At 40.5% G+C, this 25462-nt stretch overlaps 1 protein-coding gene across 15 annotated transcripts in view; it reads right to left on the reverse strand.

Moving 5' to 3' along the window:
• MAGI2 (membrane associated guanylate kinase, WW and PDZ domain containing 2) overlaps positions 1-25462 on the reverse strand; it is a 1181180-nt gene that overhangs the window by 495333 nt on the left and 660385 nt on the right. For all 15 annotated transcript variants that reach the window (XM_073328600.2, XM_073328598.2, XM_073328606.2 and 12 more), the window contains one exon: positions 11507-11626. In XM_073328600.2, coding sequence (XP_073184701.1) covers positions 11507-11626 — 120 coding nt within the window. The remainder of the gene's footprint in view (positions 1-11506; positions 11627-25462) is intronic.

Below are 25462 nucleotides of genomic sequence, written 5' to 3' on the forward strand. Positions count from 1 at the left end.
AGAACAGCCTAGCTCCATTCTCTTTGGAACCCCCTTCAGGAAGTTGAAGGCTGCCATCAAATCCCTCCTCACTCTTCTGCAGACTAAATAAGCCCAGTTCCCTCAGCCTCTCCTCATAAGTCATGTACCCCAGCCCCCTAATCGTTTTCATTGCCCTCCGCTGGACTCTCAAATTTGTCCACATCCTTTTGGGGGGGGGGGCAAAACTGGACACAATACTCCAGATGTGGCCTCACCAGTGCCAAATAGAGGGGAATAATCACTTTCCTCAATCTGCTGGCAAAGCTCCTACTAATGTAGCCCAATATGCCTTTAGCCTTCTTGGCAACAAGGGCACACTATTGACTCATATCCAGCTTCTCATGCACTGTAATCCCCAGGTCCTTTTCTGCAGAACTTCTGTTTAGCCAGTCGGTCCCCAGGCTGAAGCAGTGCATGGGATTCTTCCATCCTAAATGTAGAGGTCTGCACTTGTCCTTGATGAACCTCATCAGATTTCTTTTGGCCCAATTCTCCAATTTATCTAGGTCCCTCTGTATCCTATCCCTACCCTCCAGCATAACTACCTCTCCCCCCAGCTTAGTGTCATCCGTGAACTTGCTGAGGGTGCAATCCATCCCATCATCCAGATAATTAACTAAATGAACTAAAGGATTCTTTCAGACTGATTATAGAATTTGCCCATGAACCTGGGTTGCAGCTAACCAGGTGTACAGTGCAAGTCAGGGAGTACTAAACTAGCTCTTTGTTACCTTTGCATTCCTCTCATCCTCAGCCAGATATGTGTCCCTCAGTGTAACTTACTACATTCTAAAGGTTGCTCTAAATTTTGCCAGCTATCCACAGCCTCAAAGGGGCATACGGCAGACATGGATCACTGCTGATGCAAGGGGTTTCTGATGCTACACACCCTACATCAGCACTGGTCCATGTACATAGGAGCCTTTGTACTGGTTCTTTGTTACTGGAGGATCCTGATATACTGGCACAACCCTCCTGCACCTAACTATACCATCTTTAGTGTTGTTTTGCTCTGGTAGCATGATGTAGAGTGGCCTTAACACAGGGGAGCATCTTAACACAGAGTTATTGTATTCTATTAGCACATTTGTCCTTTCAGTTTTGATTGTAATTCTGTTGCTTTATTGGAAATAAATGGGAGCTTTCGGGTGGCCAAAATAATATTCAAAGGCCTATTTTTCTGTTGTTTACACTAGATTAAACCAAGAGTTAATTTGGATTTAATGGAATTGCATTGGTATGGAACCAGAGTAAGTGCTTGTCTACACAGGAAAGGGTTTTGGCATAAACTGCCTTGAATCCACACACAAAAGGTCTTTTTTTCAGTTTATCTGGAGTCTTGTCCTGCTTAAACTAATCTGCGTTAGAAGTGACATAACTATTTCAGAATTAATTATGTCAGTATAAGGTTATTATAAGGAATGGAACCTTTTTTTTTTTTGGCAAGGAGGCCTCCACTGAACCCTGGTATATGCTGAACTATTTGATCACAGCATTGGAAGGCACCCAAGTGACCCTAGACCCTGACCAGTCAAGATCTCTTCAGCTGAATCCCAAGCCTGAGGACCCAATCCAGCTCCACATAGGAAGGGCAGGTACTGAGAGAATTACCTGAAGTCTTGTTTTTGCCCTTCATATTCTTGTGCTTGTGTTTGAGCCCCATTGCACAGCACTGGGTTGTATCCAGGAATACCATTTCTGCATTTCTTCTGCTGGCTGGTTGTAAATCTTTGCATTGGAGAGCACTGTACTCCTGTTAAGATGGGACTGGATGTGCTCTTCTCCCCAGGGGGCAAAGAAGTTCAGAACCATTTGGCAGGACCATGCGGAAGTACAGTGCACAAATGTTATGATGGACTCTAGGTATGTGAACAAAGGAGTGCACCTGGCTGTGTGCCAGCATTTAGGCAGGGAGGTGACAGCCAGTCAAGGTGATCCCAGAGCAGTAGAGGTCACACAGGGAAACAGACTCACTAGTCCAGGTGTGAAGAGGTAGAAGTGGAAGACTGCCTTAAGCAGCATAGCTAATTTGAAATAGGTATGCATCCACACAGTCTTTATACTGGTATAACTCATTCCAGAAAAGAGTTCCATCACTTCCAAAGTGGATTAATTAAAGCAAGTGGGATAAACCACCAGATAAAATGAAAAAAGAACTTGTGTGTGTGGATGCAAGAGAGTTTATGTCCCTCCAAAAAACTAAAGTTATAAACCAAAAAACCTTATACTGGTTTCACACTAGTGCAGTTCCATTAACTTGAAATTTAGTTACTCCTGAGTTAGTTCAGTATAAACAGGAGAAGAAATAGGCCCCAGGTGTTGTTTTGGTCACTGGGGGACTCCCATCTGTTTCCAGTTAAAGCAAAAGAAATACACTCAGAACTGCAAGGACATGATGCAATGAATCAGATGCTCCCCTTTGCTAGGGCCATTTTACATTATGTGGCCAGAGCAAAACAGCCCTAAGGATGGCATAGTCCAGTGCAAGAGGATCATGCCAGTCTAGTAGCATCCTCTAGTGACAAAGAACCAGTGAAAAGGCTCCTATACACCATGACCCCCACCCAGTGCTGGTGTAGGGTATGTAGTGTTTTAGATCCCATGCATCCCCAGTGATTCCTGACTGCAATAGAGATGTTGAAAGCTGGCAAAATTTAGTGTCCTCCGGGCTGCTGTAAGTTACACTGGGGGACACATAGCAGGCTGAGGATCAGGGGAATGGAATGGTAACAAAGAGCTAGCCTAGTAACTCCCCTCAGCCCCCGACTTCATTTGTGCACTGCTTAGCTGAAACCAAGGTTCAGGGACAAAGTCTATAACCAGTCAAAAAGCATCCTTTAATTCATATGAAGATTTGTAGCCTGGAAACTGTGATGGAAACTAATCTATCTGGTTGATTATACTTTATTTTTTTAATATAAAGTTGTTTAAATATTTTTGTGAATTACAGAGTATTATTATATGCAAAACATAATTATTTTGAATATATAGGGATCTGTTTGACACAAAGGAGAAAATTCTGCAGGTCCACTTCAGTTAGCTCATAATTTGGCCCAAGGGACATGAAGAATCTCTCATTAAAAAATGACCTGTCTCTAGGGCAAAATTTGAACTCAGTGGCTTTGTGTATTAGACTACACAGTTTTTGGCTGCAGTTCAAGGTAATCTAACTTAGGTTACATTTGCTACAAGAAAGGCATTGTCCCTTGAATACAACAGAAAAATATTGAGTATAACAAATGGAAAATTGAATAATAAATTCAAGGAGATACACAGGTACAAAGGAAGCCTGTTTGATCAGCCCTACTAAGATCTTTAATTTTATACAAACCAGCCCTAGTTTACCAAACATTTTGTTTCTAAAATAAAAAAGTGAGCCAATGAAGAACTTTTCTACTGTACCTTTTAGCTACATCTTTCTCCATAACTAGGGCACCTATTGTTATGTTTTATAGTCTGGGATGCTAAAGCAGGTATGTGGAAAAAACCCCACAAATATAAATTTGTGTTGTCAGAGCAATATCCCATGTTCCCTATTGGGCTCAATTCTACACAGAGTAAGGGAATGAGTGCTTTTGTTTTCTAATTTGGCTTAAATCACTTCCATAATTTTGAATTAAAGTGGCAGCATTTACATGATAGTTGAAGTTATGTCAGCATTCACATCTGAAATTAAAGGTTTATAATCTAGTTGTATAATAATAAATTCTGGTTGTAATTTGTCACTCAGTATTTAAATTTGGGAGCAATTAGAGTATAATTTCACACAGAAATTAGAAATAGATAATACTTTCTAGATGCTTTCAGTTAATTCATCTGCCAGTGAAGCAAAGTTCTCTACAATAACTTATTAATGTATTGCCCCATCTACTTTTAAACTTGGGAGTGAACGAACTTTTACCCTTTCCCTTGTGATGTTATTCCACAGTTTAATACAACTCATTGTCAGAAAATATATCCTAATATTAAACCTAAACTTTCCCCTTTGCTAACTTCTTCCCAGTTCCCCTAGTTATATACTTAGGTGACCCTAAATATTTTTTCTCTGTCCTAGGGGTTTGCACACTAATTATATTATACTTCTCAATCGTTGCTTAAACAAGCTAAACCAATCCCTATACCTGACTGATAATTTTTGTTGCCATTCTCGGAATTCCTTCAGTTTGTCAGTATCTTTCTGGTAATGACTGCCCAGAATTTTGGCAATGGGTCAGATCAGGGGCTGAGCTGAGAAGTGCTCTGCACAAATCAGGAGAGAGGGCATAACTAGTGGCTTTAAGCTGCTTTTGGACTCCTAGGGATACTGGGACCCTCTGGGTGTTGATCTAATCACTGGCATACATTAAAGCATCCTAAAGGCTGTTATAATTTACACTGGCTGCCAACAGCTGAAGGGGCTGTTTGAGCAGCTGGGTATACACGGTACAGCACAGGAAGCCCTGCTGCTGCAGCTCTATACCACTCAAGGACCCCTCCACACTGCAGAATCCAGCTGGGCATAGTCAGGGAAAGGGATGAGGGCCAGGGAGTTCTACATCTGGCTGATCGTCTCTGGGGCAATTATCAGCTGCTACAATATAAAGCAGTCCTGAGACTGGTACAAATTGTTCCTTGGGACTGGCTTTGGTGTGTGTGTGTCATATAAAGGCCAGTCTTCTCAAAAGGAAGATCTTCAACAGTGTGTCTGTGTGTAAGCCCTGCTTCACGTGGAGGTGTGTCTGAATTTCCCTGGTGTCATTCATTCCATTCCAGATGTCAAAAATATCTTTTATTACTATTACAAACGTACATGGACATTGGGTCATACTCTCCCCACTCTGTATCAACGATCAGCTTCTCACTTCCTTCTCACTGCTACCTGGCCCACATTGTCTGATTGCAATGGGCCCTTTCACACACAGGTTTCTCCCCAAAGAAGTGCTGCCCTTTTACTCATGTTTTGTATACAAATCCATTGCCCAATCCGCAGTAGCACTTGTGACACTACCTACTACAAAAAGTAATATTTCAACACCAAACTAATTGCCATCAGCTCTTTTCATGCAGCATAGCTCAAGACAGAGAAATTCATTGTTAAGATGCACACAGACAGAACACCAATTATTAAAATCATCAATATTTATCCCGCAGGTAAAATTCAGCTCAGACAGGATGGGGACATCTGTCACACCATCTTTACATTTCAGAAGTTTAAAACTATTCTGTAGAAGTTACTTGTGAAAGTCACATTTTATGTCTGAATAGCACAACTAAAGAAAAGCCTTGTTTTCTCTTTTCTTTCGGCGGATAAGGAAGCGGGGGGACAGGAATTGTGTTTATTAAACTGTAATTCCTCACCTATTCCTTGCCTTAGTAAACATCAGTGCATTCCAAAAAAACAAAACAAGAGCACAGACTGATGCCTTTCAGTTCATTAAGTGAGAAGCAGAAGAGAGTCCCTTATAATCTCCAGTACATCCACTGAGATAGACCTGGTGTTACATTGTGGAGCATTTCAACACTTCCATTTCTGAAGGTTCTACCTCTTGCTTTTTTTTTTAAACAACAATCCCTAGCACTTCATGTTTAAAGTTCTGCAATATTTAAAGACAAGGGCCTGATTCTGATCTCGCTTCCACTTGTGTAAATCAATAGCAATGCCACTGAAGCCAATAAAACTACACTGGTGTAAAACTAGTGAGAGAGCTCAATCAGGCCACAACTCCCTGGCTACATTTAAGACCTACTCATTCATCCTTCCAGTAGGTATTCATACTTATAAACTGCTGGGTCTGAAAAGTGACCATCACAATTTTGCTTTGGGGGGCCCTTTCAGCGTGGACCTCACTCTCCGCTGCAGTCTGTCTCATTTCATTTCCTCCCGGCTTTTAAAAACTCTTCACTTATCATAAAAAGATGGTTTTAGAATGATCATTATTATCACTGTGTTAATCGCTATATCCATACCCTTTCAATCCATTTACTGCCCTTTTAAAATTGGGCCCTTTCACTTGCTGCTATGTGTTTGTTTTAAGAAGGTGGCATTTTATTATACTGTATTTGTTTCATTTCTTTTGTACAGCATTCCCAGTGCTTTGGCCGGAGGTAGCACTATAGAAATACAATCACTGGGCCAAATCTTGCATTTCTAACTCCACTATTTAAAAATTGAGTAAGGGGCTTAGGAGCTTGCTAATTATTAATATAATTATGATAATCATTACAATTCAATAATAAATAAACTAATCCTTATATGGAATTATCCGTCATTCAGATTTAAAAATCATGCTAATATTAAACCTGTATGGATGCTGAAAAGGCTGAAGATGTAGTGCTGAATGAGGCCTCCACAGAAGATGAATCACAACTGGGAACTGGAAGGGGGAGAGGCAGCATGACTACCCCATCCTCCCACTTCCCACATCCCCTAGGGTTGTATAATAACAACGTTGCTTCCATAGCATTTACAAATGAAAAGATGCCCAGACATCACCTTATGTAATCATTTGTAAAACAACTGAAAATTATAGTGTCCTCAAATACAGGAAAAACATGGCAAACCAGGATTTCATCAAAGGATATTGGCACAAAGAACATCTTGAAGGAAATACACAGTCATCTTACGTAAAGTATATTCCTTAATTCAAGAGTTCTGGGTTAAAAGGGAAATTCTAATGTTTATTCTACTGCCATACATTACCAAAACGGTAGAATAGTAGGGGTGAAATCCTGACCTCATTTAAGACAATCAGAGTTTTGCTGCTGACTTCAATGGGGCCAGGATTTTAACCTACATGTAGGCAGTGTTGGGAATGGTCAAGTGATTTCAGCAAGTCTCTGAATATTTGACTATGTAGGAGAGTTTTGCACAATTTAAAGAACCCACCAAATGAGAAAGAGTCGATTTCTGTGGCACTGATAGCACAACAGCTATTAAACTAATTATTCCTCACAGAATTAAATCTGAGACTTTTCCTGTGCATAATGGCAACTAAAGTGTTAATAGGAAAATTGCCTGTCTGCTTAGCTGGAGTTGATGGGTGGCTTCAAAACAGCTGTAAAGAGGAAAGGGCTGCCAGGCACAGGGGTGGGGTGGCTGCCAGGGAAGCCTGAGCAGACTTCCCTTGAGCAGACTGTCAAGGAGCTGCCAGAGAAGTCTGCTGTCCAGAAGGAGAGTCTGGGGAAAGCCGAGAGAGGAGGCGAGGTGGGAAGCAGCTCAGGGAACAGCAAGGGACTGGAAGGAACTGATTCTATCTGCTTCACACAGGGGCCTGGAACTGTCCATCCTTCGCCAGGATCATGGCACTCCTGAATCTTTATTACCCCAAAAGGGCAGAAACTAATAAGGGCCTGGCCAAAGGGCTGGGGTCATAACAAGAAATCGATAGACACAGAACTAAATGATTGATAGCAGGAAGGGGAGAAGCTGTCAGAGTTGGTGTAGCACTCCATAGAGCCATAAGAGGGTGCCAGACAGTAAAGGCAGCCTTGGAATGCTGTGTTAATTTAACATACTTGATTTATCAGCATTTTTGTCATGTTTTGCACATCCTTTTACAGCTCTGAACAAGCTTTTCTATGCTTGTATGTACAGTGCTGCTCCACACCATCAACATCTATTTTGTATGTACCCATTTCTTCAATATATAAAATATTTGTAATGGGTATTTATACCTGTGCATATTCTCTGCAAGCCATATTTAGAGCAAATATCCCTTTCTTGACAAATATTTGTTCTTTCTAATACTTCTTTCACATATGCTATTTTTTAAAAATGCCATTCTGTCCATGATGTACACTGATCTTCAAATCCTTCAATAGTCTTAATATTTTATAATTAAGTTTTACCAGCAACAACAGTCTAAATGCAATGTGCTAAAATGCATTTGTGTTTTAGAAAAAAGTTATTACATTTCTATTTATGCATATTAACATTTTTCTGAACATACATTTCATAAGGATTTTCATTCTATGGACTTAGTATACGGACTACAAAGTTGCGTTGACATATGGAGGCAGAAAGATCTATCAAGTCAGTTATCCCCAAATTAAGTCTCTGAACTGGTCCTGACAGGTCAGAGATGAAGGTGTACTGAACCCACCCTTTCCATCTTGTTTACCAATCTGCAATGCTTAAGACATTGCTTTGTAATGTATTGATATGAAGTCTGTGATCATCTATGAACCCATGGCTGCCATTTTTCAACATATCTTGGCCTGGAACTTCACTCAGAAAGTGCAGCTAGAACTCAGATTTTGCTCAAAAAGCATAGGAGCCTGCCCCCTGAACTGGAAGCTCTCCTTCAGTTTTACAGTAATATGGGGCCTATGACACACAGTTGAATAGTTCAAATTCTATACAATATAAGGCAGTGATACATATACACACACTAGCCGTCCATTATAGTACTATTATTTCCATTGATACAGAGGGTTATCTTTCCTGACGAGGAAGCCGAAAGTATGTCCACTAACCGGTGTGTCTATACCTTTACCTCCTCAATAGGGATGTGGAGGGCCTTGGCTATTATTTTTAATGGATCTTGGAAACCTTTATAATAAATTTTGGGGCCATGGGTCAGGGGACGAAGAGGACAGGGTGTTACCATGCTAAAAATAAATCATCCACTTCCAATAGACTTTGCAGCTCAGGCTGGAGACTGGTCTCTGAAACCTTTGAGGGGAGCTTCAGAGCCTAAGCCCCTAGTCTACACAGATATTTTTAGCACTGTAGCGTGAGCTCCATGAGCCCAAGTCTGATGACCCAGCCTCTGAGACTTACTGCTGCTCACTGCATAGATGTACCCACAAATTGTACATTTACTGGGGGAATATGCAATTCTCCTAGCACTATAAGTGTCCACCTGAAGCTTGGCTATCTCCCTTGCATGACCAGAAGTGCCGACTTTCTAATTTCTCCAGGGATGCTTGACCCCTACTTTGCCCCACCCTGCCCCGCCTCTTCCTGCGCATTCTGCCCCCTCCCCTAAGCATGCTCCACCCTCGCTCTGCCTCTTCCTACCCCCACTCCTCCCCCTCCCCCCAACGCCTCCTGCATGACACTGAACAGCTGATCACCAGCAGGCAGGTAGCGCTGGGAGGGAGTGGGAGGAGCTGATCAGTGGGGTTGCCGGTGGGTGCTGAGCACACACTATTTTTTTTCAGTGGGTGCGCCAGCCCCGGAGCCCCCATGCAGTCGGCTCCCGTGTCAGAGGGGCAATGTCTGAATCCAGGAGAACTGGACAACACCATACCAGTGGTGAACAGAACTCTAAGTAGTAAAGCAACAGACAAACAAACAAAAATAATTAATAACTAACTATGAACTATAAACTAAACTGTAAAACAATTAAGCTATCAACTACAGTAGAAAGGATGGCAGTCTCTTGACTAGTCGGAGCTCCGTCTCTAACCTGTGAAAGGAACTGAATGGGGGCTGGCATACTTTGGCCTTATGTGCCCTTGCTATGGAGCACGAGGAGTGAAAAATGCATGATGCCTTATGAGTACTGCTGGCCAAAAAGACTCCAATCTTGGGGGGCACAAGGTGCATGCACACCATAAGTGGAATGTGCATACAGACAAGCACTCAAAGGAGAATGCAACAATGTCCATCTGTAAGCCAGGTGTACTTTCCAGCACATATCTGCTAAGTTTCCATGACACATGTCTTAATGAGAGGCCTGTGCAACAGCGACAGGATTTGTACAGAGATAAGTCTTATGGGTTTATTTTGGTTTGTCTTTGGCAAATGCCAAGATTGCCAAAACCAATCAGGGAGTGATGTATCGGACATTGTGCTGCCTTGCTATGGGCTTTTATCCAGCTAGATTCTCAGCAGACTGGTGCATTCATGTAGTGCTTCGCAACCAATAAATTCAGATCATTTCATTTTGGTGTCCACTCAGCTTCTGACAGTTGGTATTAAAAGACACATCTCTTTATCCCTCAAAGAAAGCAAAAATCTTATGATTTAATTTGAACTTGCTGGTCAACTTCTACAATGTTGCTACAAACTAATGAAATTACATTGTCAAGCAATGACGGACCTATGCTAAATTTATGTAGCTTTAATGCGAGCTTCAAAACCTAAATTAACATAAAGAGACCAGCAGAGATGGCTCAACATTCAATGAAGGTCTGATGAATGTAACACTGCGGTATTGCCTTAACTTTGTGTTATTGTTTATGCAGGTTTCTCCCTTAATGTGACGCAGTGAAAAAGAGAGGAGAGGTAAAGAGATGCATTTTTTCCAATTATTTGACTTCCTTTAATGTGAACTCTTCTTTGCTATAATTTGTGTATTGATCTAGACCTTTATGAAAATTTATTTACTTTTCAATGGGTGCTTTGTGCTAATTAGGTGAGAAAGTATTACTTTCCTTCGTGCTCTTTAGAATAGAGCTAATGATTTTCTTTGGTGTGAACAGCTCTTTATTATCTTGAGATGTTTTTCCTGATTGGGACAAAGTCAGGATAAAAGTAATAATTGATATTCTTATCACATGGTACAAATATGGGGCCATATTCTGCAACTGGATCTGCCCACACAGAGCTCCCTGCGGGAGTGGGCTATATTTTCAATCAGAAATATGGTTTGTTTTTAATGTTACATTCACTATTGAAGATAGTTGAAATAAAAATATTGATCCTTTCACTTTTATTTTTAAATACTTCTGTTTAAAAGAAACATTTATTACTTTTTAGTGCAGATTTTGGTTTCATTACTGTTCCGGCAACTAACTGATTCACAAGAGTTTAGCTTTCAGGATGGTTATGTTTTGGAACACATTTGAAATCAGATGAATCAACCATGCCCCGCGGGGAACATTGCTCTGCATTAAGTTGCTAGCTCTTCTCCCCTTAAACAGACATTTTCTAACACAGCAATCACTGAGAATCCCTATGTATTTGACAGATACACAAATTAATTAATTCTTTTAAGTAACTTTACAAAGCCCAAGAGACATGATATTACAAAGCCTTCCTGCCTTACTTTAAAAGTGCTGTCTCAGAGTCCAATGAACACTGATATTTATAGGACCATCAATATTGTATAAGTAGGGGGGAAGTGTCCAGTCCTACAACTGTTTTCTCATTGAAGACTTTGCTTTCTCCTGTACATGTGCTAAATAGGCAATTATTTGTTTGAACTTCATCTACATTGCCTCAGGTACTTGGCATAAGGAACTAATGTTTCTTTTATACAACCTCAGAGTATTATCCTGCTGGGCTGCATGACAATTTATATGAATACTTAGTGCTAGTTTTGCTCTCGGTGTCTCTCTTAGCTAGAGTGATGTATTAAAATTACAATGAACCCATCTGCATTTTAGCTTTTTCATATGAAAATATTTTCACTGTTGCCATCTGGCTCATCGTAAGTTTCAGATAAATGTAGCAATGACACATTTGAAATGGGATGTCCTAATGCGATTCTGTTAAATCGGAAAAAAAAAACATAAAGAAAACATAAAACAGATTTATCAATAAAAATGTACTTACCTTCATATGTTCCACTTTCTAAGAGAGCACCACTTTTCTCCAGTTCCATAAAATCTTCAACAGTGATGAATATATAGTCCACACCCGGGACCTCCCCCTCCTTATGTGGCCTTGTGGTGCCTAATAAGAAGAGAGAGAGCCATCAAATTGATCTTTATCAAGCATATATTAACTTATATTTGATATCTGAAAAGTAGTACAAAACCTTCATTAATACTTGCACTGTGCTAGTCCTAGTGTATGGTTTGAGAAAATTATAGGGTGGTAAATTAAATGTTTGTACTATATAGTGCATCATTCTTTCCCATGTTATCTGCAAAACTGTATAACTCTAACTATCTGGATTTTCAATGTAAATATGGACGCTGGTGGAGGTGTACGAGAGCCATTTGGGATTCTGGGCCAGATTTTCTTAGGTTCCAGTTTACATACCTCTAGCTAATAAAAAAGTATAATTCTGCTGTGCTTATTGAGGTCACCACTGGGATCAGGAATTCATATGTAAAATTAGTCTTTTTTTATTTATAATTACCACATTTTCTGTAGTTTTAGTAAAACTCAAACAGTTATTTTAATGTATCAAAGTCTGCCTCTGCTCACTGCAATTTTTTCTTAGAGCATTTCATGTCAGGATTATAATCTGTGTGATCAACTTTATGGATAAATATTAAACATACATTTTAACGGAGGAGCCATGGAGGAGACTCCACAACTAACAACTTAAGACACTTTTCCTTTATAAGTCTGATCTTGAGCCCCCTGCAACCTCAACTTTCACAAAAAAAACCTTTTTGGTTTAACATTTTGTTCGTGTGATCTCTTGTTAGATGATAATTTTTGAGTTGTTTGAAGTGGACCACACAAGGTGTTCAGAGATCTGAAGCTTTTAAAACAACTGCTATCTTTTTTTTCTAAACAAGACTTCAACTTTTGGGGGGTGGAGTGAGGTAAAGGGGAATCCCAATTCTAAAAACTGGCACACAGCGTATATATAAGTATGTTGGATGGACAATTCTGAAGTTATTCACTGTGGAAAAACTGATCCCTGGGAGCTCTGCACGGTCTCCTGACTTTGTGATAAGTGATGAAAACCATTGGAACACTGCAAGGGAAGAATTTCAGTCTCTGCAGCTCCTGAGCTCCTAAGAGGAAAGTTTAATAAGCACTCAGGAGTCAGGTTTGTCCGGAGAGAAAATGTAGCACTTTCTAGTAACTGTACAAAACACTGAGGGCCCAATCAAGCAATGCTCATGGACACCTGTGCCTAATATCATTCTGAGTCTGCTCAAGCTCTGGAGACATCCAGGTTAGACTAGGGATGCTCAGAGACTTAATATCGGGATAATAACAAGGAGTCATGACCCTGTTTTGAAAAAGGAATTTTTGGTGCATTGAAGTTGGGCTGTACTTAGTCATAGCATTGGGAAGCACATAATACAAAACATAAGAAGACAATTATCAGCCAAAAATACTAGAAAAGATGTAGTTAAGGTTATAAAGAGATTATCTATTTAAAAAAACCTAAAACCTAAAAAAATGCTATTTTTTACACACAGAAAAAATATCTAAAGCTAGGCAATTTGGTGTTACATTCACAAAAAAAAAAACAACCCGAAACATCTGAGTCAAGAAAATTTATCAGAATTTCTGGAATTACTCCTCTGAGTTCCAACAACAGACTTAAGTTTCCCTCTTGTCTCTATCCTGATTACCATCTCTGATCACCTTTCCCTATTTAAGTTTCACTGTTAGACCACAAATCTCTATTATCTCACAGAAAAATCTATGTAGTGACTTATAAACTGTGAATCAAACCCCTAAATTGGATGCTAGAGACCAAACCCTTCACCTCCCTCATCATATGGACCAAAGACCATAACATCAGACCCATTATCCTTCATAAATGGTCCACATAAGACACTGTTCTCATCTGAGTCAACTATTGGCTAAATACACCAACTCTACCTAATCCAACTTCTCAAGATCAGTCAGAACACATGCTCCAGATACAGACCAATTTGTGCAATCTCCATTCTGAACATATAGGCTCTTACCTACTCCCCACAACTCCGTCTACACATGTGTGAGATCTCCACGTACCTGATATGCCTATTATATAATCAGACAACAAAGAGACATAACACTATAATTCAGATAACCAACAGGGAGTGCTTAACCTTTTTCATGCAGCCCTTAGGAATTATGCTCCATCAGCTTCCTAGTGATAGTTGCCTCCAAATTTCCTCTTGTGGGGAAAGCAGCATAGCACAGTGTTGAGAATGTCAGCATTATCTTATGTTGCACTATCTCCAGAGATTTGGGGTTATGATAATAGATGTGTTAACCACTTAGGATCCACGGTAGTATAGACTGCTATAGACTATAGACTGCCAACTCTTCAATATTCACCACTTTCCCTCTGAGTCACTACTGATCTAATTCCCCAGCATTGTGTTAAGAAACACTTCATGGTGAAGGTGCTGTCTTTTAGATAAGACATAAAACCACAAAAATGTAGTCATTAAAAACTTATGGCACTTTTCCCCAAAGTGAAGGAATGAACACAATGTCCAGGCCAAATTCCAACTAGGGTATTACATCTGCTTACTTAACTTCCCCCTCAAGTTTGTGTGTCCTAAATTGTTAAAGTGCTGCAATGTTTTATTTTGGAAGTAGCTGCAGTTCATGTCAGATAAGTTATTTCAATGTATAGTATATAATCTGTGTCTCAGTTTGTAAAACGTTTTGTGATTGCACATTTCAAACGATGTTACCTTGCATTGGAAATCCCAGTTTGCAAATTGCCAAGTTACAGTCCCTGAAGCCTGCATGCCACAGCATTGGCCCAGTTTTCCCATACCATTTTTACACTGGTGTAACACCACTGATCTCAATGGATTTCCTCTTTAACTGCACCAGTATAAGAGTATAAGTAAACCCTATAAACAAACCCACAAGCATTCCTGGATTAAAATATTATTTATTGTAGTCTTTTATTCTACTGCTTCATTAATATAACAACAAGGGGGTTTACTTTATTACTAGCTACAGAAAGCACTGTGTGCACATGAACATCTTGCTCATCTCTTTGCAAAAACAGGATAACCTCCTTATGGAGAAGCAAACCTTAAGAGGACATACTTGCTACTGCTTGTAATGTTTAGCTTATTACTAATGTAGAAAGAAAATCACAAGAATCATAGAATATCAGGGTTTGAAGGGACCTCAGGAGGTCATCTAGTCCAACCCCTTGCTCAAAACAGGACCAATCCCCAACTAAATCAACCAGAAGAAGGCTAGCTGCCATGTTGTTAGGAAGGTAGTTTGAGAAAAAATGTAATCTAGTTCCAGTTCCATAACAAAAGGCCCCGGGCGTGTCAAGGACACCAACAGGAACATGTATGAGGGATAGTTATGACAACTGCAATCTGGGGACACATAATTCACACCCCCACCCTCAGCCCTTTGTTTCTGATAAATCAGATAGGAGTGGAGGATACAGCTTTCTTAGAAACTAAAGGCTCAGTCCTGTGAGTACTGAATGCCTTCTACTCTCGCTGAGTTCACTGAGGTGAGTGTACTGAGCATCTCTCAAGACAGGGCTTTTAAGACCACCATTCTAGCCTCAGATGCCTGCAGCTACTACTGAAGTTTTGGGGACCAATTATCCTGTCACCATCAGTTTCACACAGGTGTAATTATATTGACTTCAGTGTAGTGACTTCTGATTTCCACTGGTGAGAGAGGAAAATCCAGCCAGGTCAGAACTGTGTACATGCATCCAAGGACAAAATTTGGCCTTAAATCTTTCAGTCAAGACCAGCCTTTGGAAGAGCTCAATTTACTCTCTAATCCCTTGTTCCCATCCCCAGCGCTGGGCTGGTTACACAATTCTGAAATGTATGGTTTGGTAATTTAGTTATCTGGAAAAACTCAGTTCAGATGTAAAAAGAAAAGGAGGACTTGTGGCACCTTAGAGACTAACCAATTTATTTGAGCATGAGCTTTCGTGAGCTACAGCTCACTTCATCAGATGTTTACCGTGGAAACTGCAGCAGACTTTATATACACACAGAAATCATGAAACAATACCTCCTCCCACCCCACTGTCCTGCTGGTAATAGCTTATCTAAAGTGATCAACAGGTGGGCCATTTCCAGCACAAATCCAGGTTTTCTCACCCTCCACCCCCCCACACAAATTCACTCTCCTGCTGGTGCTAGCCCATCCAAAGTGACAACTCTTTACATAATCAAGTCAGGCTATTTCCTGCATAGATCAAGGTTTTCTCACATCCCCCCCACCCCCATACACACACAAACTCACTCTCCTGCTGGTAATAGCTCATCTAAACTGACCATTCTCCAGGTTTAAATCCAAGTTAAACCAGAACATCTGGGGGGGGGGGGGTAGTTTGTTTTTGCCCTTCTACTTTTACTCCAGTTTTTAAAAACTATTTTACACTTTGACAGAACTCTACATAAAAGCAAAATGATTTGTATATGGCCAATTAGCTTATCTGAATGAGATCCCATGTTCTGTGCTCTACTAAGGAAACCAGAAAGATTAGTTGAGTAAGTGAGGTATAGAACAGCCTAAACCAACTTAACAGGTGATGTTACCTTTCATGTAGAGTTCTAAAATCAGAATCAAGAGGTACAAAGTAAGGAGACCTCAATTATTGTTTATACAGTCACCATTTTCCTAGTTTTAATATTGCTTATGACATAACAACCCTGGATGTGTGAAACAAAAAGAAGGTACCAGACTATATTACAATAGTTCATTACTTGTTTTTAGATGTGCATTATAGTAGGATAGACAGACATCTAGTGGGATTGACAGTTATCTATGTACAATTGCCAATGCTCCATGCTCTGCACTGGTTACCTATTTACTCCAAAATGAAATTCAAGAAATTTTTAAAGCCTCAAAGCATCTGGAGTCCCACTGCCTGGGAGATGTCCTCTTCTGTTTTGTCATAAGGGTTACTGTAAGATCAGATGAGGCAGCTTTGATGTCAGTTAGAAATTTCTAAGGCTGGTAGCAGAGTGTTTTCAGAAGAAAGCATTTGCCTTTTGGAATTTGCTTCTTCTGCTGGCACTACCAGGGTAAGTTTGACTCTTAGGGAGCAGCGTAAGACTCACACACTCAGCATACTGACGTTATGCCAATATTCAGGTCTCTGGCGAGGCAGCTAGGCAGTGAGACTGCAGTGAGCCATTTACCTGAGTGGCCTTTGCAATTTTGTCTATTGTTTTTTAAATTGTTTGTAGGGCACCCAGACACCAGGACAGTAGATGCTGAAGAAAACTTAAAATAAATGCAAAAGGAAATAAGCTAATATAATGGCAGTAAAGTATTTTAAAGATAACTTATACATGCACCTGCAAACCAATAAATAACATTAATTCCATGAAATACCAGTCTTATGTCTGCCACCAATGGCTGTAGTTCTCTCTTATACCTGTCCAGATGGCTGAAAGGATAAAGCATAATAGACTAAGGAGTCAAACCAACTGAACACTACTTACATTAGAAAAGCTAAAGAGATATAGTCCGATTTGCAAATGAAGGGGTCTTAGCAGAACACCAACATCCTACATCCTTGTATACATTTTGCCTTAGAAAATTTCAACAATATTTAATTAGCTGTTTTGTTTGTTTGGCAAATTATTCATGGACAATATTACTGTAAGGAACAGAACTGTATAGAAAATTATACCAATCTCATCAAATTACTAAATACATAAAGCAGAAAAACACCACATTCATTTTGTTCTGCTGAATTCCCAACTGAAGGGAACGTTGAACATCATTTTCAATTAAAGTGAATGTAGGTCTACTACAAGGCAAGAAGCCCCATGTGTTTATGATATTTCTCACAGTAACAGCATAAAACACAATGTCATTAAACCCCCTTTTGCCAAGGGTCACAATAGGCAAAATATTTTTTTCCATTTTTCGGAGTCACTTGTTCATTTGTTTCCACTACCAAAAATTTCTCTGGCATATTTTTTAAATAAATAATGTGGGTAGCAGTGAGCTGACACCAAAATCCCTGAAGTATTTTTCAGGGTTAATCATTTCAAACTCCATTAATGAGCAGTGGTCTGACACCAATATTCCTGGAGTATAGCTTAGTTTAATCATTCTAAACCCCACTAATAAGCACAGTCTAAAAGCTATGGAATGAAACAAAACCAGGCACTTAGCGATTGCTGAGCTATACCATTAGATTTAACTTATGTGTTCCGTGGTCAGAAAAAAACAGAAATTATATGCAATAGTGTTTCTTTTCCTAGGACAGGTATTGAGCATTTCCTGGCCTAAACTGTTGTAAAATGATACTGCCACATTCCATCCCAGAGCTGGTGGGTGATGTGATTCCTGTTAATCACATCCTTCATTCCCTATGTACCAGATACTCTCATTGATAACAGCTGGAGTCATAGGTGAGCTATTAGGGCCCCATCCAATGTCTGCTGAAGCCAATAGGTGCCTGTCCATTTACTTCAGTGAGCACTGCATTAAGCTCATAAAGAACAAGTGGTACAATTGTTTGTGAAGCACTTTAGGACAAAAGTCTTAAAGCATGTGTTATAATTTTTTTGGAAATACTAAAATGTAATATCACCCAAAACAGTTGAAAAAATTTCACAATTTTGGTACATCCACATTCTATAATATCTCATCATGCCGATGACAACGTATTCTATATTTCACATGAAAATAATCTTAAAGACTTCCTGGAGTCAAGGCCACAGCAAGAACACGTCGCTGAAGGGACTGAAAAGCAGACAGGACTTCTACAACAGGAGTTACTTTGTTTTCTCTTCTCCTTCAAACTCCTTCACTGATAATTATACCTAATAGAGCTGGGCAATTTTTTGTAATTTCAATTTTTTAAAAATGGCAACATATTAAGAGATTTTTGTAAAATCTCCTGTTTTTTAATTGTGTCTAATATCTAATCAAAGAACAAAGATCTATCTCTTATTAGAATGTACCATTTCATAAGTTGAAAATACTCTGTTTTGTAAATACTACCAGCATTTTATTCATACATGGCTGATATCCCATTAGAAAAACAGGTTTGGCAATAATTAATACTAGGAAGAATCTTGTGTGTATAGACTATATTAACATTGCTAGAATGTAAATACCCTGCTAAAGGGAAAATTCTAGTCTTACCCATTAGAAGAAAATGAAGAATTGGTGTCCTTTAATATAAAGAATCAGTATCTCTAAGGTCACTAAGGAGTAATAAATTACTCAGTTTCTGCCACCTGAAATGAGGTGTTGGGGTGGGGGCAAGGTAAAAGGAACACTGGCTTTTGTGAGAGTGTCCGACTACATCTAGTCTTAAAAACCTTGTCTTAAACAGTCCTAGTCTTTTAACCTTCAGTGCACTCCACAAGGCCCATTTGTTTTCCTTAGCTATGAAGGATTGGAAGAACTTTGGTAGAGGATTAAAAACATCTTAAATATGTTGTCAGCTGCTGTGTTATTACACATTGCCATTATTGGGCAAAGGAGTGATTACTGGAGTAATCTATTTTTATAACTGTATTTTTAGATCAATACATCCATTCATCCTGGGCTGCTTAGGACATATACAAGTGTGTGCATACATTGTGTTACAACAAGGAAACATCTTCAGTTCTTCAAAACTCAAGGCAAGTTTTCTGCATAAATGTTAGTTAAACTAGTGCCAAATAATTTGGATTAGTAAACCTCAAATTTATAGTACTTTTTACAGAACTTTTTTTTTATTCAAAGTACGTCCACTAGGAATCCTATTTCAGCAAAATCTGGATTTTATTTTTCTCATTTGTTTTTGCACATTGGGGTTTGCACAGCACAATGCACACAAATATTAAATAGAGATGGCCTCTACTCCTAAAAGCTCATATTATGAAAAACAGATACACTGGAGCTGAGCAGCACTGTAAAATGTGGAGGTGGGAATGACAGTGTGTTGGTTGCTTAGTCACTGGTTTGTTTGTTTGTTTGTTTAAATTACAGACTCGTTGCGGAAGTACATAGGTCTAAAGAGTGACATTGAAACCGGCACTACCAGTGTAACAGAAGGAACACAATGGGAAATGGGCTCAGGATGTAGGCAGAGGCAGAACTGTGCAAGGTGCTAGTTTCTGCCTTTGTCTAAAATGTAAATATACTGGGCCAGATCTAGAGCTACTCTGATTTACATCCACTGAGGATCTGACCTGCTGTATGATGACGACGATGCCCTTTGGGGGCAGGCACTGACAGAAAAAGATGTGGGGGTAGTGGTGGATAATCTGCTGACTGTGATGCTGGGCCAAAAGGACTAATGTGATCCTTGGGTGCATAAACAGGGGAATGTCAAGTAGGGGCAGAGAGGTTATTCTACCTCTGCATTTGGCACTGGTACAATTGCTGCTGGAATACAGTGTCCATTTCTGGTGTCGACAATTCAAGAAGGATGCTGATAAACTGGAGAGGGTTCAGAGAGGAGTCACAAGAATGATTAAATGATTAGAAAACATGCCTTACAGTGTCAGACTCAATCTATTTAGCTTAACAAAGAGAAGGTTAAGGGGTGACTTGATTATAGTCGTTAAGTACCCACATGGGGAACAAATATTTAATAATGGGTTCTTCAATCTAGCAGCGAAAGGTAAACCCCAATCCAATGGCTGAAAGTTGAAGCTAGATAAAATTCAGACGGGAAATAAGGTGCACATTTTTCATGGTGAAAATAATTAAGCATTGGAACAATTTACCTGGGGTTGTGGTGGATTGTCCAGCACTGGCCATTTTTAAATCAAGATTGGGTGTTTTTCTGAGAGATCTGATCCAGGAATTATTGGGGGAAGTTCTATGGCCTGTGCTATACAGGAGGTCAGAACGGATGATCACAATGGTCCCTTCTGGCCTTGGAATCTATGAATTCTAGAAAAAATTTCTCCACAAATCAACACAACTCATTGTATAGTAATCATGGTATAAAGTAGGTCAGTTTCTTGCTGTTGGTAAACTCCTCATTCCATCTTCAGAGTTTCTACTTTTAAAGATGACTTTGACCCAATAATAAATCAATCTATAGAAGAGTTCATCATCTGTACAGATTCTGAGAAAATGAAAGGTCTTTTTGCATTATCTTTACCAGGAGTACCTTTTAAGATGTAACAATGACATTCACAGATAAAAGCTAATAACGGAGAAGTGTGAATACCTTGTGTCAAATCAAGCATTGAAGATTGCAGCCATGGTTGTAAAATAATAATAATAGTAATATGGAAATCACTTGTACGCACAGATTTTATAGGAATCCACAGCAGCTAAAATGTATTGTACGTAATTCTTGGGAGAACTCAGACTGGAAATTTATGGGCATTCTGGCATCTAAGGATCTAGTTAGTAGATTACCTGTCTGTTATCTGCCAGAGAAAATGTACCTTTCAGTGTTCATGAAGTGAAACAGATGAAAAGAAAATAAATTACTTGCAAATCTTTCTGAACTCCAAATTGTTGTCTGAAATGTTTCTTTAAAGTGTGAATTAAAAGCTTACTGGAAACAATGGAAGATGCTGGAATTTCTTTCATGAAATTCATCAGTGCCCTAGATCACACTTCCATAAAATTTCCCATTGCCAGTTCCCTTTTCAGGCTTATGTTAAAACTAAAATACCACAATTGGACTCATAAAGGCAGGCTGGTGAGTAAGCAGTGATGTCACTTCTGAAGAGAAGCTGGATATATGTGATTGGCATTTGGAAAATCTATTCACAGACTTATACTTTCAAGATTTCTTCTGTTTCAAAGGTATTTAGTGAATCATTTCCACGGATTTCCATTCTTTGAGATAGAGACATAGAGAGGGAGAGATACTGTGGTAAATCCCAATTTCTTTTAGAAGCCTGGATGCTCAATCGCATTGACCACCCAACCCTTTACTCCCACATGGATATTTAGTCCCAGGTCAGGTCAACATAACATAATTTTGCTGGCATGTCCCTGACTGACACAGCTACGCTGGCAACGCTCCCCCATCATGTAGATACAGCTACACTGGCAAGAATCCTTTTGCTTGTATAGTTTATGTAATTCAGGTTTAATTATACTGGCAAAAGATCTCCTTGTGATGGTATAAGTTGCATCTTAACTAGGGGTCTCTGCCAGTATGGCTATACCACTACATCTGTATTGGCAAAAGCCTTTCTAGTGTAGACTAGCCACCCCACTGAAGCCAACAGGTCTATGTGTGAGTTTAAACACACACAAGAGCAATTATTTTTAGGATCATGCCATAAGTTAGGAAGCTACTATGTGTGGATATTTGTGTGTGTGTGTATGTGTGTGTTTCATTTATGTATTATTGGAGATTTGGGAAAGTCTGCAACTAATGAGTTATATACAGATTACGGTGACCACCTTTTCAAAAGGCAAAAGCGGGACACATGCAGGAGCCCTGCCCCACTCCGTGGCCCCGTCTCTGCTCCCTTCCCCACCCGAGGCCCCACCCCCCTGCTTCTGCTCTTCCTCCTGAGGCCCTGTTCCTTGTCCAGGCTGGAAACTGGAGCCCTGTGTAGTAGGAGCTGCCCAAGGAGCCTGGGCCACGCTGGGGAGCCCTGAACTCTCCACCTACACTGGGCAGAGGACTGAGGTGCGGAAGAGCAGCCCCTGGCCCATGTCACTGCCACCCGGGGGGGGGGGGGGGAGCGGGGACAGAAGGAGCAGGGGGCAGCGCCTTGTGGAGAGGGGAGGCTAAGGCCCACCTCATCCCCCCACCTTCCCCCATTGCGAACAGGCTGGCACCTCCCTTGAGTCTCAGGCAGGTGCGAAGCACCGCTGCAGGGAATCCGGGACAGTCCTTCAGCCCAGGACCAGGACTCGAACTCTGCATTTTGGAACTGTCCCGCCAAATTTAGGGCAGGTGGCCACCCTAATACAGATGTGGTTGGATGTTACTACTTACATTAAGAGAAATGTGACTCATTATATGTACAATGCTTTCTCCTGTTAGGAGAGCTTAATAGGGACATCATCTCAGGATTTGTGGCAGAATAAAGATGGTCACATTGGCCCTATCTACACTAGACTTTTTTGGGGGGGGGGACGGACTCCATTGCTTTACCTCCAGGGGAGGTAACTATGGCAGCAGTAGTTTAGACAGGGCTCAAGCAGCTGCTGGCATGTCTATAACTACTAAGCAGAATTAGACAACACAGTGGCAAACGTACCCTCTGCAGTCTCAAAGGCTGGGGCGGGTCTTTGCCTGGACCAGCAGGAAAAAGGGGTAGAGGCTCCTCTAAGGGTCCACCCCTCACTTGGGGGTCTGCATTATCTGAGTAGGTGGGCAGGCTGTTGGGGCTCAGGTACGCCATTGGACTCTGTATAGCCCTCTAGCCTGAGCCCAGACTTGGGAGAAAGCATCTCCTAAAGAAGCTGAGGAACTGGTCTGGGGCTCCGAATGTGTGGTACAGTGAGGATATAACCCCCTTCCACCAGCCTGTACAGACTTACGACTTACAGACTGTACAGTGCCTCCTCATGGTGAGACCCAGCACCGCAACAGCTCTGCCTCATTTTCCCCACAATATTCTTCAGCCTACTCCTGTCATAGACGTGACTTGGCCAAGCTATTCAACTCCCCTGGAATAACTGAGTTCCTTAAAGTCCAACAAAAGACAGACAGAAAGGAATCTTCAGTCCCCTTCTTTACAGGGAGGCCACAGCCACAACAGCCTGCCTTAATAGCCACCAACAGGCACCTGGGCTCTGGTCCACTTAACAGTCTGGTCCAGGCCTATTCTCTTACAAAAGGCTCTGGCTGGCCATAGTCCTCAGACAATCTGGACCCCAACCAGGCTTTTTGCCCCCAGGGAGGAGCAGTCTGTTCACTCTCCTCCTATGTCAGACTTCAGCTGCTGGGCTTTTCTCCTCAGAAGCCCAACACCCAGCACACGTGTAGCAGGGCAGGGCTAAACAAACAGTGCAGACTGGCCCCAGGCCTCCAGGCCGTTAGAGAGGCAGGCATCCCTGTTACACAGCCCCTTAATCCCTATATGAGGGGAGGGTTGTGAGGTCCCAGAAATGGTTTTGGGACCAGGTGTGGAGAACTGATGGCAACCCTCTACCAGGTGGAAACAATTAAAAAGAGAATCTGTACTGTATGCGTAATTGTGGGATATTTCACAAATAAATTGATAAAATTGCAGCCTAATTAAATCACATCCCTTGCATTTTGTCTTTTTTCCCCAGAGTCTGGGACAATGCTGTGCCCTATACATGCTAGGACTTCCTCTATTCCCACCACCAGTTCATCTGTCCCAGTGCTAATGCAGTGATGGGCTGATTTCCCCTGAAATGAGTAGACAAAGACACTGTATTGCAAGGTGTAAATATACTTCACCTGCTTCAGTACTGGTAAGTGAAATATATGACAGTTTACAAAATACAAGTGATATTATAGTATTCTGCTATATATATGTGTGTGTGTTCACCTACCTGCAATTTTTAAAAGATGGAGATATAATCACAGCATAACAGGGTACAACTCCACTGTTTTATGCGGCAATAAATATGATCAATATTTTGATCAACCAGTTGCGTACCATCTTCTCAGATGGCTCGCAGACATTGCTACAAAGAATTTCTGAACAGATCCAAATCTGACACAGGTCAATGGCAGTACATTGGAAATTATCTACAGTGGCAATGAAAATAAATAACACCATTTACATGGGGCTGAACACTGGTTCCCTGACTCTTCTAAGATGAGTCTATTTGTGGAATACAGTACTGTTCAGTTTCAGTAAGCGCATCAGAATCTGGTCCATAAAGCTTTACATTGTTGAAACACTGTACACATATTATTCTACACTCTGATATTTTTAATTTCTTTAACTTTTGTAATTAAACATTTTTAAAAGCAAGAGCTGAAGAGAAGAACATCTGATATACATTATGGTAGCAGCTATTCTACATAAGGATTATTATACAGTATTGCGTAAGCATTGCATAAGGTTGTTAGTAGTTTATACATTGCTTAGAGAGCATGTGTAACTGTATGCTCAACTGATCATACACGTTCTATTTAATATACTCTTTTAGGGCAAGGTTGTTGTGATTATTATCAGGATTTCAACTGTACTGAAATAAAGACAGTAGTTGAGGCTTCATTGGGCTTGTCCATACCTTGAAGGGACAAGTGGAAGCCAAGGCTAAATTTGTTTGAATTTTATTGGAAGTGTATGTTAAAATACTGCACTTTGGGGGAAAACAATTTGGGAAATCTTAAAAGGATACTACTAGACTAAGATAAATTCTGTAGGAGCAGGAATCTCAATAACAAGATTAAAGAATAAAAAGCAATACTTATTGTGGGGGAATCTTTCTGACACAAAGTCTCAAACCCTCTCTTCATAGTTTTCTTAGGCTACGGCTACGCTAGAGAGTTTACAGCGGCGGAGTTGCAGCGATGAAGCTGTGTCGCTCTAAGCCGACAGGAGAAAGCTCACCCATCTACTTAACTACTCCAGCCCCGCGAACGGCAGTATCTATGTTGGTGGGAGAGCTTCTCCTGTCCACACTGGCACCTAGGGTCAGTGTAACTTATGTCGCTCATGGGGGTGGCTTTTTCACACCCCATAGCAATATAAGTTATATCACAATAAGTGCTAGTGTAGACATAGCCTTAGATATTAGTTTGAGGCTAAATAAAATATAAACATCTGATAAGAGATTGGAGTGTGAGCTGATCCGTTGCACATCCATCCACTGAAACTAAAAGTTCTTGGAAAAATTACACTATCTGGCTTCAGGACACAGAAAAGAACTGCAAGTTTGTTGGCCTTTATTTTTTGTCCTCATATTAGACTGTAGATCAGATTGTAGGATCAGGGTCTTGGTTTGGTGGTTTAAATTTAAGCATTTAAGGGATGAGTATAAAAATATTGCTCGGGC

Source organism: Lepidochelys kempii, chromosome 1 (genome assembly GCF_965140285.1).
Source record: "Lepidochelys kempii isolate rLepKem1 chromosome 1, rLepKem1.hap1, whole genome shotgun sequence".
In the NCBI taxonomy this organism is placed as follows: Eukaryota; Metazoa; Chordata; order Testudines; family Cheloniidae; genus Lepidochelys; species Lepidochelys kempii.